Genomic DNA, 20,838 nt, shown 5'->3' on the forward strand with positions numbered 1-20,838 from the left:
TTTAGCCATGTCACAGAACACACCTGGACCGACCATGCCATTGTTCACTTCACCATCTCCAATGCTCAGCACACCATCACCAAAGCTTCTCCCACTACAGCTGGGCCAGGGTAACTGAGAAACAGTGGACACAAGCCCTCAGCACCACTCAACCCAAAGCTTTATCAGACCTTAACCAGGCCGTCCAGAACGTCTCCACATGGATCACCAAATGCACTGAAAAAAATGCCTCCATGAAACCAACAAAACCAGCAAAACCTCAAAACAAGCCAGCTGGTACACCCAAGAGCTCAGAACCACGAAGTGCCCCGGCTACTGACTTGAAAAAGGATGATGCGCTATAAGGACCCTCCCCCGACACAGCTGCTCACAAAATAGCTACCATCTGCATATCAAGGAAGCCAAGAGAGCAGCCTTCACTGCCCGGATCGATACAGTGGCGAACCACACGAAAGAACTCTTCAAAATAGCCAAGGAATTCTCCTACCCGGCAGCCACAGAGAACACCATCCACCTCTCACAAGAACTCTGCGACACCCTCTCGGACTACTTCAACAGCAAGGTCGCCACCATCACAACAACTTTAGCTCTCACCTGCAACAGGCACAACCAGCTAGTGCACAGCAGCCGAATGATCAACATGTGGTCTCTGCTTTCCACCATCGCTATCATGTCCTCCATCCTCTCCTGGGCACCCACTGACCCCTGCCCCCACCATGTCATCAACCTCTGAACCAACCCAATCAGCACAGAACTACCGCATCATCAATACCGCCATCTCCACAGCAGTCTTCCCAGGAGTTGGAAACACGAAGAAGTCAAACCCTTACTAAAACAAACCTCCGCCTACCACAGTGAACTCCCAAAAATTATCGACCAATCTCCCTGCTCCCTTACCCGGAAAAGGTACTTGAGAAGGCCATCAAACAACAGTTCACTGAGTACCTGAAATAAAACCACCTGCTTGACGCCTCCCAATCCGAATTCTGTGCCAACCACAGCACTGAAACTGCACTAATCACTGCCACAGACGACATCAGAACCCTCCTTGACCGCGAAGAGACTGTGTCCTTGATCTTCCTTGATCCCTCTGCTGGATTCAACACCGTCTTCCACCACACCCTTATCAGCAGACTCTGCAACATGGGCATACAGCAAAATTCCCTCAAGTGGATCATCTCCTTCCTTACAAGACACACAAAGAGCATCCGTCTGACCCCTGTCTCACACAAAACCAAGGACATCATATGCGTTATACCCCAAAGATCAACCCTCAGCCCCACTTTGTTCAACACCAACATGACCCCCTTCGTAGACATAATCAGATCGCACAATTCAACAAAATTAAATACACAGACGACACTCAATGTATCCTCTCACTCACAAAAGGCCTCTCCACCACCAGAACCAACTTCTGCGACGCCATGTCCAATGTAGCCAATTGGATGAGAGACAACTGCCTTAAGCTCAAATCCGACAAGACAGGAGTACTGATCTTCAAGAAGAACATTTCCACATGGTACCGCAGCTTGTGGCCAGCAGAACTCGGACCAACACCAACCAATCATACTCGCAATCTAGACCTCATTCTCAACAGCGAACTGACCATGAAATGCAAGTCAATGCAGTTGCCTCCTCCTGCTTCCACAACCTTCGCACACTCTGCAGAATCTTCAGACGGATACCAGTCAACACTAGAAAGGCCGTCACTCGGGCCCTTGTCTCCAGCCGCCTCGACTATGGCAATGCTCTCTACGCCTGCATCTCCACTCTGCTGCTCAGAAGACTTGAGACCATACACAATGCTGCAGCCAGAATAATCCTGAACATCCCCAAACGCACCCACCTCACCCCCACCTCAGAAACATCCACTGGCTCACCATCCAGAAAAAATGGGAGTTCATGAACCTCAAAGACACCTACAAAGCTCTACACGATAAAGGACTAGCCTACATCAACCATCGATTGAACTTTCCTCTACCCACAGGACACCTGCGCTCCTCCACACTGGCCCGTGCGCACCCCCTTATCCATCACAGCAGGGGCCACTGCTCCTCCAACATCGCCGCCAAGCCCTGGAATGACCTGTTCCTCCACCTTCGAACAGAAGCTGCCTTACGGACTTCTGACAGAATCTCTAGACCTGGCTCTTTGACGGAGACCTCGCACCCATAGCACCCAGATACCCTTGGGGGTGACAGTGCTGCGCTATACAAATTTGAATTGATTCATTCATTCATTCTACACGCAAATAAAGATGGCATCACTTCTGAAGAACAGCTGCCACAGGTGATCCGTTTTTCTTCAGTGCTAATTATTAAGCAATGTTCTTTTAGATACTGCTTTCTTTCATTCTCAGAAGATACAGGAAAAGCAATGGCATTTAGTGGAGAGACGAACATACCATTGCAACATAGTTCTGTCATTTGGAGGATCCATCCTCATTTTACCCTTGCTTTTAGCAAATAAAGGAATATTATCAGAACTTGAATCCAGTCCAATGCTTTTCAGTGGGAAGCTCAAATTAATGACACTCATTACAACATTGACAGATTATGAGCCAAATATTGATTAAGGAGCTGGTGCTTTTGGCATTTTCTTCTCAAATGTTCCTTTTCTTTTGCCAAATATTCATTCTTTGACACTTAAAACTCTACGTTGAATCCACTAGACATGGACCCTCCTTGAACCCTGTCTATGCTGCTTGGCTTTCAAAGGAGACACTAAATGGGAGAACCTGACCTGGACTGGCAGTTTAGGGTGGACTGTTCCTATTGGAACAGGGTCAATACTGATGTGCATATGGCTGGGATCAAACTGAGGTGGCATGGTGGCAGAGGAAGGATGGATTGGAAACATACCCCTAGCGATTGCCAGTTAGAGTTATTGCCAGCATTCCTCCCATCACCTTTTGTGTTTTTGGTGTATCGCTTTAAGTGGCAAGGGTATTCCCAGACTTGGATTCATTGTGCCACCACAATCAAGCTACACCCAACTGAGGAGCCCCAATGAAGGCAAAAGCTGTCTTGGGTTACTTGTGTTCTAGGTCAGGGAGGACCTGGATTGCTATATTCAAGCAGGGCCAAGACTGATTTGCATAGGCTGGGCCCACACTGAGGTGGCATGTTAGGAAATAGAATGACGGATTGGAATGCTACCCTGAGCAATTGCCAGTGGTTAGACTTACTGCAAGCAATCCTCTCATCACCTTTTGTGTGTTTGACTTCTATTAAAGGCCCATAAAGCTGCTCCCTGGGCTACCGCAGTGGCACAAAGGGCTGATGGCTGAACCTCGGGGGACATAAAATAGGCCTGGCAAGCATTTCCCTTCACAATTGACACTTCTTTATCCTTTTTATATGATGTTCTTAGTTTCCTGAGTGAAAAGTATAAACCGTGATATTTATAAAGATTGAAAACATTGAATTTTCCATGCAGGCTTGAGATTTCAAAAGCTGTGTGTTTACTTCTCCTCCAGTATGTTGAAATGTGTTTTTCTTCACTTTAAAAAAAAATACTTTACAGAAAAACATTGGCAAATCCAATAGCTCAGCATTCCCATTAGAAAGTCGAGACCGGTTAGTTTTGCTGATGCTTTTTTTCACTGACAGACTATTTCTTTAGCAGACTAGTTGGCCTCAGGAAACTAAGCTAGCTCCAAATCTGCTAAGGAGAGCATTTTTTGTTTCATGGAGTTGTTTTTTTCCAAGCCTCTGCATCGCTGCTGCCCGGAAACGTAAACATATGGATACCTATAGGCTCCATCGAAGGGGGTATTTTAATTGGGTGGTTTTAAGTGTGCTTCGGGGAGGGTACAGACAAGCAGTATTATTTCCTGCTCAGTCTTAAACATTTTCCAAACTCCAGTGTGAAAGAAAGCTTTCATTGTACGGTGCACCAGCTTTGAAAGCAGGGTTCCCTTGTGTTCTGTTTTTTCTTCTCTCTATGAAACTAGCCGAAGTTTGAACTTCTGTAGACACTTTGTGGGTGGCGCAATGGCGCGAAAGGAGGTGGAATGGGCTGGGGGCAGCATTGCTCCCTGTCGAAGCTGGGCATCTCTAAAGCCGTATACACAGACGCACAGGCTCTCAAGACTATTCTCAGAACGGGAAAGAACAAAAAAAAATACAAATTAAGGCCTTTAATTGGGTACCCTGCACCAGTGGAGTGGCATGAAAGGAGAGGGTATTGAGGCTCGGTCGGGGGTTCACGCGCGCTTTTTTGGCATGCTCCTATGTTGCCCTTTCCCGCGACACACATCCTGCTTTGTCCTGTTGCAAGGGCTTGACAGAGAAGCAGTTTGCACCGCTGCTCCATTTGTGAACCCTTTTCAAGGTAATAGCCTGGTGTTTCCCTGGTGACCACCATGACGTAAACTACTGACCGCCTTCCCTTTCCCGTATCTTTCCGCCTCTTTTGGCGCCCCTCCTGTCTCGCGCCAGTGTAGCACTCAACTATTTGGGCGCATGCAGGCATTTTTGATAGCATGTTTTTTGATATGTTAATTATAAATTGAACACTTAATTCTGGAATCTTGCAAATGAAACGAGCAACCGGGAAGCAAGCCGCCACCTCCCCGACCCCCATCACTCAGAAACAGGGGCTCTGCTAGCACGTGCACAGATAACACCAGTAGTGAGGCCTTGAAACCCTTATCTCAGATGGCAGCGTGCCTTCCAGTCAAGCTGATGTTCCAGGCTGTCGGGAGGGGGCAGTTGTGGGTGTAGACAGCCGAGATGGAAAAATGCACTGGTCAAATACAAAAGGATGGCCACAATGTGGACAGTGCTTAATTTGAGCCGGTGGTTTCCGGGGCTCGGCACTTGCACTTAATTATCAACAACGGAGCTTGACAGTCTGCCACAAGGGGGCACTGTCTTGATAATTTAAAGATGACCACAGCAACAGGTAATCAGTAATTTAATGTAAATTCAAAAAATTACTATTAGCCGTTCTTGTAGCTTTGGGGGCCTGAAATAGTCAGAATGATCACACTTGTTGGAGTGTGATGGTTAGTAGTAGTAATGTTGTTACTATCACCCCTGATGAAAACGTGTGCTGTACCTGAAAACAGGGTCAGTAATAAACCAAGAAATATGTTTACAATTTTAAAGGTCCTCGTTTGACAGGAAGCCCCCCCCCCCCTCAAAAAAAAAAAAAACATGGCTCTGCAGTCACAGCACAGATCAGTAGTACCAGTGACATTTAAGCTCTGCGGTGGAGCGGGTGATTGTATTGAAAGACCGTTGAGAGAATGATAGTCCATTTGTTTCTCCTGGTGGCAATGTGTTTCCCAGAGGCCCTGCTTGTGGGTACATTATTGGACAGTGGGAGTCCTTACTTCTCTAGTACTTGGCTCAGACTTTGCACCTCAGTCCAGCCAGGGGGCAGTGGTTCTCTGATCCTGCAGTACTTCCGGCAGCTGAGCCTGGTTTCTGCTCTGCTCTCTGGTCTTTACATACATATTCTGGAATTATGTCAATAGTGTTTTAATACTGGATTAAAACCTACAGGCAGGTGCATTAGCTGCTTTGTGGATGCTTAATTGATTGGCAGAAGTGTTTCTGTGAAAGCACGGTTAGACTCACTAAATATTTGCAAAGGAGCATACATTTGGATAGTCGAAATCTTGCCTCAAGAGAAATCTCCGGACATTTATGATTTAAACCATTTGGGCATGTGGAAACTGATAGAAAGGTGTTGGCATAGAGATATTTTGCTTTATAAAATAGGTGCTTGTGGGAATATAAATTACTCTTTTTACTAGTGGTCTCCTGTGTGTAAATACACTTTCTAAAATGTTTCAAAGTGTACAGTGTTGGCTGTCAATTGTGGTGGACAACAAGGGCCTGTGGTCTGTGCAAGTCTTTAAATGTGTGCATTTACACCGTGCCATTTTTCCCCACGGGAAGCACTAATTTGCTGCAAGGTTTCCCCCATTTTGCTGGAGAATTCTTCTGGTGAAAGTGGATTTGTTATTGCTCGAAAAGGGATTTATATTTCCGATAAAGAAATCGGTAAAAGTTAGTTGTGTGGTTTGTTTCTCCAGCAACACCATTTTGTCTACCTATTAAATGGGGGAAAGTCGAGTCCACCATCATTAGTAGGGGCTTTCAAATTGGAATTCTTCAGGCAGCAGGCCATCGGGGGAGCACCCTCTAATGTGAAGCAGGCCTGCTTCTCTCTTCTCATCTTTACAGTAATCAAGGATGGCTTACCACAGCCCCTCCCATGACAGACCTGCCTTGTCACTCCCGTTACTTTTTGTAATGGTGACCACACAACTCTGGCTCCACTTATGACGCTGGGAGTTGGAGGTTAAAAAGCCTTTCGGGAGCCAAGGCATGCGTGTAGCATCGGGAGTGGACAGGTGTTTGTGGTGTGGGATACCCCCTGTGGTGTGAGATGCCTCCTGTGGTGTGAGATGCCCCCTGTGGTGTGAGATGCCCCCTGTGGTGTGAGATGCCCCCTGTGGTGTCGGATACCCCCTGTGATGTGAGATGCCCCCTGTGGTGTGGGATACCCCCTGTGGTGTGAGATGCCCCCTGTGGTGTGAGATGCCCCCTGTGGTGTGAGATGCCCCCTGTGGTGTCGGATACCCCCTGTGATATGAGATGCCCCCTGTGGTGTGGGATACCCCCTGTGGAGTGGGATACCCCTGTGGTGTGAGATGCCCCCTCCGCTTTGTAGTTGGGACTAAGGGCCCAGAATCGCCTGTGTTGGTTTTTCCCACTTGTTAGTTGGGAAATGTAAGATTCATACCCTCTGATTCTCACCGACTAAGCTCCGCCCCTGAGCCCATGCCTGCTTCCTTGCAGCTCCCAGCCCCGACAGCCACCTTTCTTCTCTTCAGAAATTGACTGGGGATGAGGCGGAAGCGAGACGACACGCCCTGCCTGGTTTGGTAGGCGACTCTCCGAGGACATAATCATAGCTCGCGACAGGCTCGTCGTCTCCTGTGGACTGTACCTTCCGGCAATAAAAATAGTTCCCCGCTATTCCTTCACTCCTGCAGACCTCCTGCTCGGAAGTTTTCTTAGTTTAAACACGGTAATCACCAGCCAGTTCGCTCTATTTCAGTCGGGTCTGTTCATTTCCCTGCACTTAAAAGATGCTTGCATGTGGGAGTGACGTGCGTTTGTTTCATAAGTTAAGACTCTCGGTGGTATGGGGCGGTATGCTTGTTCAGTCCAGTTCGAAGCGAATTAAGTAGAATATACCGTTCGTTGATTTAGATCCGTTTGCGCTAGAAAGACTAGAATACGTTTTTTATTAAAATATGAAGATTATGCAGGTGATGATGGATTCTGTGGTAATTCGCAGAGCCATAACTATGGGGAAAACGTTACTTATGCACAACCGCATAATTCTATTGGCCCTTGATATTAGAGATGGTGATAAGTGCGGGCTGTTCACCTTTCCAGGGTCGATACACCAAACACCTTATAGTTGAGAAAAGTGTCCAACTGCTTTTTTTTTTACCGCAATACGAAATATAATGTAAGTGATAGCAAAATAAATTATTAACAGTGTCGGGAATGGCACCACCTCAGTAAATGTTTAATTGTTTTGTGATGAAGCATGCCTTAGGTTTTTATTGGTCTAAAGTTCAATAGAAGTGTCTCCATACACGCTTATTACTTTCCATGTACAAACAGGCTTGCGCCTTCGGAGACGCTTTGCATGGAATAGTGTCAGTGAGTGTTCAGCGGCTGAGCCAGACGCCGTTTCGTCTGCTCATTGCAGATTCCAGAGGAGGCAGGCGCGAGAGATAACTAGGTCTCGAGACTAGGTTAGAGGTAAAGCAGGACACTGTGCCTGGGTCGTGCTATCAACTGCAGGGCATTTGAGCACCAAACAACACCCTGTCCTTCGCCTGTGCTGTCCCTTTCTGGACCTTTCTCAGAATGTAATGTTTATACAGACTTTCTCGCCAGTCAAATGTGAAGCGCTCTGAAACGGTTGTTTTTGTTACTTTTGGCGCTATCGAATTAATTTGTAACTTGCTGCATTATACTATCGATGTGTTGTCTCTGTAGAATATTTGCCTCGGCCTGTGTTCCATCGTTAATCCGTTTAACCCCGTTTGTGAACGTTAGGGGGGGTCTGGGAGTTGAGCTGACAGGATTGTCTTGTTTTCAACTTCCCAGCTCTATCGAGATATGTCGTCGGGACAATCAAGGTGCGAGTGGATTTACCTGGGAGGGTGGGGAGGGTCGCAACACAAAAAGAAACAGGATTGTGGGGTTTGTGTGACCACAAGAGGGGCGAGCACGCAGTAGTGCGCCACTCTTATTGTTTGCTAGACTGTGTCCGCCTTAATTTATTGAATGAAAAGTTTACACAATGGGGATTTGGGAGTTGCACGTAACATAGATCGAAAGCCATAAAGGCAAACGATATGTAGCTGCCTCCCCCAGCCCACCCCACCTAGATCCCAAACAGTGCGTAAATGAGCCGGCACTATACCTGGTGTGTTGATTTCCTCCCGCTTAGGACCTGCACTTCTCTTTCCTCCGGGAGGGTACCCCTAACCAGGGATTTGGAGCAGGGGCTGGAACAGGTTTGGAGGGTAGTGATTCTAACAATGGGGCTGTCAGAGCAAAGCCTGTCAGCGCTAGTCTCTGACTGCTGAATGCCAGTATGCTTACCCCCGGCTGAGCCACAGGGAAATCATTCAGTAGAGGCGTATTTTCATAATGAAAGGATGGCTCGCTTATAAGGACATTGCAGGCCCTGCACCACATTGTGACTAACAGCACAGGGACCAATCACTCTATATTTGTAAGGTAGGGTGTGCTGTCTTCAACGTAAGTCGACCCAGAACAAACAAAAAAAACAAAAGAAAAGCAATTTTGTTGTTAGTTGGCAGAGAGCTTGTGCGTCCATGTGCTGAATTTTGTGTGAATGTGTGAGTGCGTGCCCGACCTTGCAATTGATGGTCATAGTGTGGTATCCCAAGCCGGTGACTCCTTATTTACCAATAAAATAGTTTTCCTTACCTGTACCCACGTCTCTTTTGTGGAGAATATGCCACATTTTGGCGACGAGGATGGAATCCCATCCTCGTCACCAGCTACTATATGGTGGTCTGAGCAGCGAGCAGGCATCAATAACCAATCATACAGCATTTGTAAAGCGCAATAGGAAGCAGAGACCAGGCAACGTGAGCATTGAGGATTTATTAATATAATAACGTAACAGGAGCTGCCATTCAGAGGACAGGGTCCTTCCCAAAGCATTCACCTCCCCAACTGATCCACAAAGTATTCGCTCCGTGAACTGTCAATATTCTCCACTCTGTTATCGTTGCATTCCAGAGTGGAGAATGCCTCGATGGAGTATTACATTTTGTCTTAAGGACCAGAGTAAACAGACCAGACGTTCCGGTTCTTAAATCAATGAGAGGAGACTGCTGAGAGGCAAGGGATTCAGAGCAGGTTGGGAGGAGAAACTGAAGAGTCACTTCGAATTGTTACGCAAGTGCAGTCCCTGCACAGTCTGAAAACAACTGGCCATGGGACCCGCTAACATCCAAGGGCAATTCTGACAATTGGCACATTAACAGGAGCACCGCATCAGGAGAGTGTGAAACCAGAACTCCTATACCATACGGCATGTGTCACTCATGAGTCTGCCGCTGACTCTCTGTGCAACCTTAAGAGGGCCACTCTTGATGAGAGTCCCCTCACCAACAACTTGTTCCTGGCTTAGCATGGCCAGCCAGCCCACATTTTGCAGGTTTACCTGCAATCACGGCTCCTGTCCTGCTGCCCACACAGAGGCATTCAAAGATGCCGATTGTCCAGCATTTCTGTTCGCTTTTGGAGCCAAGCAACCCTCCTCCTTCAGCCTTTTATGAGCTGTCTGTGGTTGTAAGGCAAAGCTGCAGATCCTGCACAATGCATGATTAGGAGCACGTTTATCAATTGAGATGCAAATCCAGTCACCTTCCTATAAACAGGCCTGGATGTGTCGATGAATAACACGCTGGGTACATGTCCTGGGAGTAGCCCATTTTTAAAAAATTCTTCCTATCAGCGCCTTTCAAAGTGCTGACATATTGTCAGCTCAGTGGGGAGAGGTATACGCAGAGTATAATTTGCCAGGGTCAAGCAGTTAGTTAAATAGTAGACCTGAGAATCCAGCTCAATGCTACTCTTTGCAAAGGGTATACATTTACCATCATACTGCTTTTTAGTGAATATACTATAAGACTGAGCACTCCTTCCCTCACCTGGTAGTAGCCAGTCCATTTTTTTTAAAAACACACCTGTACTAGTTTCTTTTGCAGTATTTCTAAACAAGCCAGGTGTGGCCAAAAAGTGAGAAGAATAAGTTCAAAGCCTATTGGTTAATGTTCTATACCAATTAAATTAGCAACAATTGAGCTTAAATGAGTTATACATGCGTTGTAATAGTAACTATGCCTTCTAAACATAACATCGGAAATAATCAATTTGGGTACAAGATTAGCCTGGCTTTTGACTCTGATTACCAGTTACCGCACCAGTGTTTTGTCCATATGGACTTTAAATCTTAATGGTTTGGAAAAAAAAATGTCAGTCTTCAAAATAAACAGTCCATAATCATCAATGGATGACATTTATTCAGACATCAAATGCCAAAGCATAATGGATTCATGATTAAAAATGTGTTTGCCTTTTCAAATCAAGCTCATCATATCAGGTTGTGTATGTTCTAACTCATCACTGTAACTTGGGTGTACGTTGTCATGTGTGATTTGCTGCCAGTTAGAGATCTGTGTAGAGTAATTTGACATAAAGTGTTTCTCTTGGTAATTCTTAAATGATCAGAGTTTGTTCTTGCTTTTTTTTGGTTGATGTAGGCTACAGCAATGAGTGAACAACAATGCTTCTACAATGAAACAATAACCTTCTTCTACAACCGGAGTGGGAAGTATCTAGCAACGGAATGGAACACTGTGAGCAAACTTGTGATGGGATTGGGAATCACTGTCTGCATCTTCATCATGCTGGCCAACTTTCTGGTCATGGTGGCGATTTACGTCAACCGCCGTTTCCACTTTCCTATTTATTACCTTATGGCTAATTTGGCAGCCGCAGACTTCTTTGCCGGGCTGGCGTACTTTTACCTGATGTTCAACACAGGACCAAACACAAGAAGGTTGACTGTCAGCACATGGCTGCTCCGCCAGGGACTCATTGACACGAGCCTGACGGCATCTGTTGCCAACTTGCTCGCCATTGCTATTGAGAGGCACATTACGGTGTTTCGAATGCAGCTGCATACGAGGATGAGCAATCGGCGTGTGGTGGTGGTCATTGTTGTCATTTGGACTATGGCCATTGTGATGGGGGCAATACCCAGCGTGGGCTGGAACTGCATCTGCGACCTTGAGCACTGCTCTAGCATGGCTCCGCTCTACAGTGACTCTTACTTGGTCTTCTGGGCCATTTTCAACTTGGTCACTTTCGTAGTTATGGTAGTCCTATACGCTCACATCTTTGTCTACGTCCGGCAGAGGACTATGAGGATGTCCAGGCATAGTTCAGGTCCCCGCAGGAATCGCGACACAATGATGAGTCTCCTGAAGACTGTTGCAATTGTTCTTGGTAAGTATGATTTGTTTACCATACTCTTCCTCCTAATTGCTTTCACATTCTCTTTATTTTGTATTTGTTTGCTTAATGATTGTAATCGACTGCCACAAATATTCCAGAGTATTCATTTTGCTCCAAAATGGTTTTAGAGTTGTGGCTGATTCTTAATCAGTATGTCCTCAATAATGTTATTTTTACTAGCCACACAAGGGAAAAGATGTTGGGATCCCAACCAGCATGTGAAGCAAAAACTCATGCTCAGTTTGTGAATGCTTGTTAACTAGACATTAGTTCCTGGTTCAAAACACAGCCTGAAGCTCTCTGTTGACCAAGTCCCCCTTCTACCTCTCATCTGAAGTCGCTTGTTGGAGGTCCACTTTCCAGTCTTTCCTGTGTATATATATCTATATATATGAAACAACTGATGCCAGTGCTAGACTTCCTGTGAAATTTAAAGGCATAACATTGAACAGTTTAAGTTTAGAAATGTGCATAGTAAAATCACATACAAATTCAGTTTAGAGTGCAGGTTTCATCAAGGTCCCCCGCTCGCTCTTCCCCGCACCTCCACCGTGTTTAATGTACTGGCAGAAACCTCATGTACTGCTGCTTCCCTGCACCCTGTTCCTTCTAGAACAGGCTTCTCCAGCGTGTAGGTCATGTATTACTAGTACATCTCTAACTGCATGTGTGGAACTCTCCTGTGTGAAGCACAGGCTAGTATATTAAAAACGTTTGGTAAGTTGAATTTATATAAGTATACAAAAAATTAATAGCATGTATTCAAGATAAAAAAAATGTGGCTTTTCAGAACTCATAAGCTGATTTTGGTGAAAAATGGTTGAATTTCCAAAATGCATTTAAAGCTGATATTTGAGTGATCTGATATACTGCGCTGTGGAGGCTTATTACAAAAATTAGCACCTTGCTGTTAGGGACATTGCAGCTATGGCTTCGATGTATTACTCGCCTAAAGGCATTTCAGTTTATAAAGCCTTTTTATACATTACTGTTGGCAACACTGCCAATGAACTGATGTGACAATTGCTGGTAATCTTCCATATTGTTGTCATTTATGTCAATTTTGGCTCTCAAAAATAAATTTAAAGCATGCATTTAATTTACCCGTCATCATTTCTTTAGCTGGGTCATTTTCTGAATGCAGGTTTTGAAACTTGCGCAAAAGGGGCATTGCAGTCCCTGCTGTGAAGAACGTGCAGAGTGGTCAGCTCCACCCCGAATATGCCCATATTTTATCATACAGAAGAGATTGGGGGGAGGGGCAGTTTTCCTTGCTGTGATGCCATCCTTGAACAAACCCCACAAGAGGGAAAAATACTTGTACACCACAGTGACAAAAGCAGCCCAGAAGAACATTTCTAAACCGTTCCAAACAAAATGGCTGCCTACATGCTAGTCAACGTAGCCCTATACACGTGGATCATGGTTCGCCTACAAAAGATAGAAAACAGCGAACGCAGAGAGGAGGGAGGAGAGAAACAGTGACATTTCAAGTTCCTTGTTTCAGAAGGAACACCTTTATCACTGATAAGAACATACTTGATTTTGCCTCCACATATTTCGACATTATGGTTCTCTAAGCTTAGCGCTGTCAAGTACTGCATGCTCGCATATTGCTAAAATTAAATAAATCTGTGCTACAACTAAGATGAGACTTAAGTGCTGCACAACTGGCTGTGACTAAGTTGGTCATTTGAGAACCAAAGTGTAAAACTGTTTTAGTGAAGCACTCACTGTTTGCATTTTTTTTATTTAACTGATTTGTAAAATACCTACACTACAGTGAGGCTGTGAGAGGGTGCGAAAAGGGATGGGGGATATGACTGGAAGATGATCAATGGGAGCAGACAAGAGGCAACTAACACAAATCTTCAAAGTCCTGGGTTTAAGTTTGAGTTCTTGACCAAGTGTAGTGGAAGTTCATAGACCAAGCAGAACAGATTGATTTGCAGGCGCTTTCTACCTTGATATGGTTTTGTTCCAGATAGAGGGAGGCGGAAGAGTCTTCAAACATGAAGTGTGTGTGAAGAGCTCTTTTATTCTAGCATTTTTCCCCTGGGACTGCAAATTTAGGGAGCGCTAGCCTTCTACTTGTTCAAGTGTTAAGATTATAGACTGGTGGGTTTGTACCATGGCATACAGTGGTATTCTAAGAAGTTTTGTAATCTCCCATTATTGGCCACATTGGGCTTACCAACCCACCCGAAATCCATTCCTAAATGGACAAAAGCTTATTTTACCTTCTATTAGGATATTTAACAGACTATAGAAGAGGTACTGCATAACTGTGTCGACCGTAGTACAAAGAGATGAAGAAAGACTTGCAGATTGAGTCGTCCGCATTGAGGGTCACAAGAGGCTCACCAGCAGAACCGCAGGGGCAATTTGATTGCTTTCAGTCTTTTATTTCCACAAGACACTTTGAGTGCTTGATAACCTCCTTATCTCTTTAGTAAATGATGGGGAATTTCCAGACACCTAAAGTTCTAGTTTGTATTTGCCAAAGAGGGTTGCTAAGGGGGCTATGTACATATGAATAGTGACTGTGGCTATGTATGCTCAAGTTGGGCAAACCAATGTGTGATGGTGGTGGAGGGTCACATGATTGAAATGAATTTCACCTAGTAGGCTTGGAAGGCTAAGAATGGGCTAGCCCATTGTGGCACTACTCCCTCAAAGTCCATCAAATCTTTAGGATAATGGAGGAGAATTTTGTAATCCACAGCATCCAGTGCCACGACAGATTGAGTACGGACGGTTTTGTTTCTGCTGGCAATATCGCTTTCTCTTGGCTAATGGAGTTTATTCTTTGCATTTTGTTGCCCACCCTAGGCAGCCATGGCTGTGATTTTCACTAACACCTTTGTAATTATCCGTTTCACAATTGTTGCTCCTGCATCTAAAGGTTGTTTCCGCACAGTGTGAGCAGCTTTGACATAATAGTGGACATCAACAGCATACTAGTGATCTTGGTGTATTGTGATCATTTGGGTACATTTTTGCATACTGTTGGGCATCATAGGCATAGTGGCTGTTACCTATGACTTAATGTTTGGAACTCCTGGCAAAATGGTGGGCTTTGTTGGCATGATTTCGCCTCTCCCTGGTGCAATTGCTGTCAGGACAGAAGGTGGTCCTCACTGCCATTCCCCTGTTTATTCCTGGCATAGCAATGGTAATCTTAGGCATAGTGGTGATGATTCTATGCATTGTGTTGCTCATGACATATGGTCATCAGTCCACCCATTGCTTTAGATAGGCATCTCTGGCAAAGGTCGGGCATCTACTGGCTATACATGGCATAGGTCGGAGATCCAACTACGTGTGGATGATGTGTGCAGAAGTCAGATATTAATATAGGAAATAACAAGCAGATATTTTGGGACCAAATACATCTGTTTACTCAAAATCTCAGTGGTACAACTGTAAAGACCCCATTCGTGCATATTATTGGATAAATGCAGAAGGAAGAGTTGTTTAGGGACAAGATATGGACCAGAGGCAGTGAGGGTTGTTGGAAAACCATGGGATGCATGAAGAAACCCATGAAAGTTCGAAGTTGAACCCAGGGAATGTTCCGTGATTTATGCAATATTAAAAACTAGCATGCCACATGACGGAAACTTAAAGGTTTTGACCAAAACTAGAGCTATGTTTTGTTATGTTATAGGCATTTGCTAGCGCAAAACAACTCGCACCCAGAGGTGTATTTTAGCGCTTAGCAACCAAAACTGCAAGTAGAGGTAGACCAGTTAAAACAGCCACGTCTTTAGAAGTTTTTTTAAATTTTGAAGGAGCCTGGCACAACCGGACATGCAAAGGAAGCTTGTTCCAGTGAAGTGGGTCAAGATATGAGAAAGATCTGCCACCAAATCTGGAAGTGCGGACACAAGGGATCTTTAGTAAAGCTTGATTTGGCGATCTAAGCAATCACGTAGGCTGATGTTGACTGAATCCGTTGTGCAGGTAGTCAGGAAGCCTTTTGGTTAGCACCTAATGAGTCAGTCAGCACAATTTGACTAGCTTTTGCAATGCAATAGGTCTTGCATTTGTGAGAGTTTGAGCTATTTGCATTGTAAATGACAATGCCTTTTATTTATGTGTTGTTTTTAACCACTTCGGTGCTTGCGTCGGCCAGCGCCCAACACATGCACTACCTCCCTGGTACTGCGCTCGTCCGTTGGACATCTAAGCCCCGCCCGCTAACGCCACAGTTAAGGGGTTAAAACATAAATAAAAGGCATTGTCATTTACAATGCCAACAGCTTAAACTCTTGCAGATGTGAGACATGTAGCAAATGCTTGTTTCTAAAAGCACCCAATCCTGCGCTTTCAGTTTAATGGTGTCCATGCCCCTTTGTTTATACGTCCCACTTCTAAAGAAAGGTGCGCGGCCACCATTAAAGTAAAAGAGCAGTAAGGAACTCTTTTACAAAAAAAACCTCTTTTGTTGTTAAGTTTACAAATGTTATTTTTTTTGTAAAAGTGCCTCATACCGCGCTTTCACTTTAATGCCGGCTATGCCCCTTTCTTTAGGCGCTGCTTGTCTAAAGAAAGTTGCACGGCCATTAAAGTGAAAGAGCAGTATGGCCCGCCGCTTTACAAAAAAAAGGCATTGGTTAAGCAGCATGTCTTGCGCAGAAGTGCCGTGCTGTGCAGGGAGCATTTTTCAAAGATAAAGCATAGCGTCCATGCTCGTGCGCCGCACTGTCAGGAAAACAGTGTGGGTTAGGAAGAGCCTGTCGTGCCTGCAACATCAGCTAGAATAAAGACATTAAAGAAAATAGCGCTCACAGACTGTAGATAAAACAGACCGTGTAACAACACAAGTAAAAAGCCTCATGGGATGTTACAAATGCAGACAAGGCGATACTAAGGAGCGACTACTAAACCTATTCATGAATCAAAAGCAACCATGTAGAAAGGACAGTAACAGGAGCCAATTGAAAAGATGGGCGGGAAATGGGCAGAGCTTCAAGTCCATACTTGAATACAGCATGCCTGGCAGAACAGCGCAAGCGCTGCCCAGGATCGACCTAAAAATGGCACGTTTCCTAACTGGTAGCCAGCAAAGGGCTTTCAAGATAGGAGCTGAGCACGAGCGAGAAGGGAGGTTGCAGAATAATCGGGCCTGTGTATTCTCTCGCCAATTGAAGCTTAGCCAACAATGAATCGTTTGCTACTAATGGTGTTGCATCCCTGTAGTTTAAAAGAAAAAAGATGAGACACTTTTACGTAGGACAATTTCGACTGGACGAGCAGCAATGTGCAAGTGTCGCACCCCTGAGTGAGACCTGCTGCACCTAAAGGCACATGATAAGTTAAAATCTGACTCTTTAGGACTATGGGGTGGCGTCACAAGAGTCGCTCTCATTTGCTGCATAGCATGCTGTGGGTTAAACGTAATTTGCTTGTGGAATGTGCCAGAGCGACTGGCCTGGAAGAATGGGCAATTTATGATGGTTGTTGGCATGCTGTCCTCCGGAGTACCGAAAACAACAAACTTTGACAAAACCATACTTATTTTCCAGGCACATCTGCTGCTGTTAAGCAGAAAAGTACCACAATAGCACTTTGTGTCCATCCCGCTGGGTGCGCAGTCCTGCCCTCAGCGCTGCGCTCCACCCAGATCCCTTCTTCAGAGGCCTTTGTTGGCCGAGTTGGATGCAAACAAAAGAAAAGTGTTTTTATGAGAAGAGGGATTGTTCAGACAAATGTGGAGATGTTTTGGAAGCGCTAGCTCGCGAAGTTGGTGCTGGATCACTGCGTCATCACAGAGGGCTGCCAGAAGGGCGTGGAACACAGAGTGAGAGACAACTGAATATATTACTGCCCTGTATGCCATTTAGGTTTTTTTCCTACAGGGAATTGATGCACAAAGAAGGAAGTGACTTCACGGGGATGTTCTGACTCCATGATGTCAACCAGATAGCTCTCTGCCCTTTGCCCACCTATGTTGAACCCATGTGACAAGAAAAGATAGTTTCAAAGCTAGAAAACTTGTAAATATACAATTACTAGAAATTAACGCGTAAACCATGATTGATTCAAGTAACAAGTTGGAGGCCTCTTTGTTTGGCGTAGGGATATTCAGTTGGAAAACATTTGATAGAACATGTATTTCAAACAAGTGTTTCTGTGTACAAGTCGCTCATTTCCGGTCAGTCTGTTTCCCGTAGTCTCGTTCACACTTCCTAAATACAGTTTTCTCTCCTCTGTATATCCTGTATGGACTAGGCTTGTCCCAAATCTCACTTGCTGTTTCCTGGTGTCTTTGATGTTCGGAGGGCCATTTATCGGGAATTGGGAGGTAATGGCTTCCTTCTGGCTCAGCGTTTGCGACCATCTTGGTGTGGTTTCCGTTTTAGCGTTGTTTTGTCAGTGTTTGGTGTCCTGTAGTTCCTCCGGTGTCTCTGCGCATCCCGCCCAGGAGTACATCCTGGTTAGAGTCATTTTTTGTTGCCGAGTTGTGTTCTCATATACAGGGGTAAAGCTGAACATGGGTAATCAATATAACCTCGATGGGGCATAATCTGTCTCCTTTTTATGCTTAACACTGGTACACCTGTGGCCCGACTTTAAAAGTACTCTGGAGGTTCAGCAGAGATTTGCACCTGTGCTTGGGTGGCACCTTCTATATTAAACATTGGGTGGGTGCACATTTCACATCTGCACAATGTGAACTGGGGTTTTCCTAATTTGAATTGGGGCTTTACGCATGCCAATGAGTTAGTTAGCCCTTTTACCCATTCATCATCACCATATTACAGACAAAGGCACATGGACAAGCACGCTCTTTGTGTCACCTTTACTGTGCCCCATATATAGCATAATACACACGTCTCCTCATAAGGTTACCCTATTGAAGGATGGGGTCTCCCAATCCCCCATCCCAAATCAGACTGGGTTTAACGCAACGGAAGAGGGAGAGGTGATTTGAGTACCTATTCCATCTTTCTCCTCCGCATTGGCAAAGGGAGCCATTTTTATAATAATGGGATTGACAGTGTTTCAGTTTTTGAACTCTTATCACCAGAATATGAAACGTTGGTCCTGTCTAATGGCGTATTTTCAGCATCTTTTTTGTATCCCATTTTTATTGTACACAGTTTTCTGTGCAACTATGTCCTGTCTTGTTCTATAACATTTTCCTGTTTATTGCACAGTGCGGATTTTAGCTTTTTATTTTTCTCCTACCAAACAGCATTTAGCTCTCTGTAGCCAAAAGCCTGTTGTGGGCCATACTAAAAACTTGGTTGGCTTGGAGCGCCCACATTGCTTAACATTGATTGCCTTCTTTGCCACTCTCATTGGCTTACTTCTTATTCAGTGGCTTTCTCTCCTATATTTGTGTTTTCCTCTCCCCTGGAGCACAGACTTGTTATGACCCCTTTGGTTTGCTGACTTGTGTCCTTCCACTGTTCACATTTAAGGAGCAACCTTTTTAGCTTTATATTCAGCAACACACGAGGGTGCATATTTTCCAGCTCTCTATCTCGTGTGCTTAAAAATCCCTCCAAATGTGTTGCTCCTGCGACGTGTTGCTCTACACCCCTCCCAGCTTCTCGGTTAAAGCACATCAACCAATATATTTTTGCTGAGGTATGTCTGATGAGCAGACGTGAAGGGCTGTTTTTGTTTTGCTGCCTGCATTCCACTTATTGCATAATAGCACATGCCGTGGCACACAAAAGCATTTATGGTGATTTGGAAAGGGCTGTCAGAGGCTGAAGGTGTACTTAGCATGGCACTTCTCCTGGAAGCCCATACACCTGTTTTCTGGACTTCTGCAGACGAGCACATGGCGGAATGCTGTGGAGAGTAAATTAGGCCTTGGCAAACATTTCTCTTTGTATTCTGGCAGCTCCTTATTCTTTTTAAATTCTATTCAGAGTTTCCCTAGTAAAAAGTATTTGAAAGATAAAGAATGAAACATTAAAATCATTGTTCAGTTTTGAGATAACATAAGATAAATTTACTTTTCTTCCAGTATTTTGAAATGTTTTTTTGCTTTTACTTTTACTGCACAGAAGGGTATAACAGTGTCCCTCTACTACACTAACCCTGTGGAAGTGAAGATATGTGTTTAGCAAGAGGAAACCCCCTACAAGGTGTACAGCATTGTTATCCACGTGGTTAAGCGCATCATTACCCCACATAGGGTTAGTAAGCTCTATACACCAGCTACAAGACATTAACCTGATTTGCCACCTGCAATATAACACCCTGAAATGAGCAATAGGTGTAACAGTGGTGCCCTGCAGCGCTGCGAAATACGCAGTGACTTGATAACCAGGCTTTGTTTGGGTGCTTTTTAATTTCCTTTGGATTTGAATTTAAAACTTGTCATCTGCACTTAATAGCCAGGAAGAGGTTCACCCTCTGCCTACTTGAAAACTGCCAGGATCCCAGATGATCAGCCAGTGGCTTCTCACCTGCTTGTCTTCATATCCTTCTCATCTCTTAAATGCACTGAGAGAAGTGTGGTGGAACTCTTCCCTGGGGCGTCTGACTCCCATAGGAAAACTTACCAGCACCCAGAAGTAGATTCAAGGGATCTCAAGAGATGAGGTGTTCCTGGGTGATGTCTAGCAAAGCAAATGCAAAAGCTTTCTTAAGGTAATTTATCATGGAAACTCCATGAGGGAAAAAGATGGTCAAGCTGTGCTTTAAAGTTGCCCACTGCGGTACAAAAGGGGGGTGGTGCCCACTGGCACCGAACTATAAATTTCGGTGTGTTGATGTCTAGTCTGTCTGCAAAAAGGTGCTGAGGAAACACAATGTGGCACTTACTGGCACCTAGGATTCCCTTTTTGAGCAGATCAAGGGGGATCTAGTGATTGATGGCAAGAAGGTCCTTCAGGGTCTTTCTGTCTGTCATTACGTATGTTGACAGATAAGTACTTCTTATCCATGTTATCTTCCTGTGAATCAACATTTTAATCTTCACTCTCTCCCTTCAACCCTTCAGGGACAGCGCTTTGGGAGCCTTTGGAAAAGGTATTAAAAGCCAAAGTGAGAGAGAGCTTCCCCAACTCTTACCTGGCACCACAATGCGCTTTGTGGTAGCGAGCCACCTTATTTTCTTCTCTGTGTACCAAAGCGGGCCTTCATAACCCTGATTGCCTTTCAACTCTCTCCTGTCACAAATATTTTCGATGTGTAGTAATCTAGTTTAACTTCATATTCCAGCTGTTGAATAGTTTCTCTCAGTTCTAGCTATTTATTCCGG

The 20,838-nt window shown here is 44.8% G+C and overlaps 1 protein-coding gene across 1 annotated transcript in view; it reads left to right on the plus strand.

Moving 5' to 3' along the window:
- LPAR1 (lysophosphatidic acid receptor 1) overlaps positions 1-20,838 on the plus strand; it is a 245,919-nt gene that overhangs the window by 164,446 nt on the left and 60,635 nt on the right. The window contains exon 3 of the mRNA XM_086962103.1: positions 10,850-11,597. Within this exon, the coding sequence (XP_086818229.1) occupies positions 10,850-11,597 (748 nt within the window). The remainder of the gene's footprint in view (positions 1-10,849; positions 11,598-20,838) is intronic.

The sequence above is a fragment of the Lissotriton vulgaris genome, chromosome 3_1, assembly GCF_964263255.1.
Source record: "Lissotriton vulgaris chromosome 3_1, aLisVul1.2, whole genome shotgun sequence".
In the NCBI taxonomy this organism is placed as follows: domain Eukaryota; kingdom Metazoa; phylum Chordata; class Amphibia; order Caudata; family Salamandridae; genus Lissotriton; species Lissotriton vulgaris.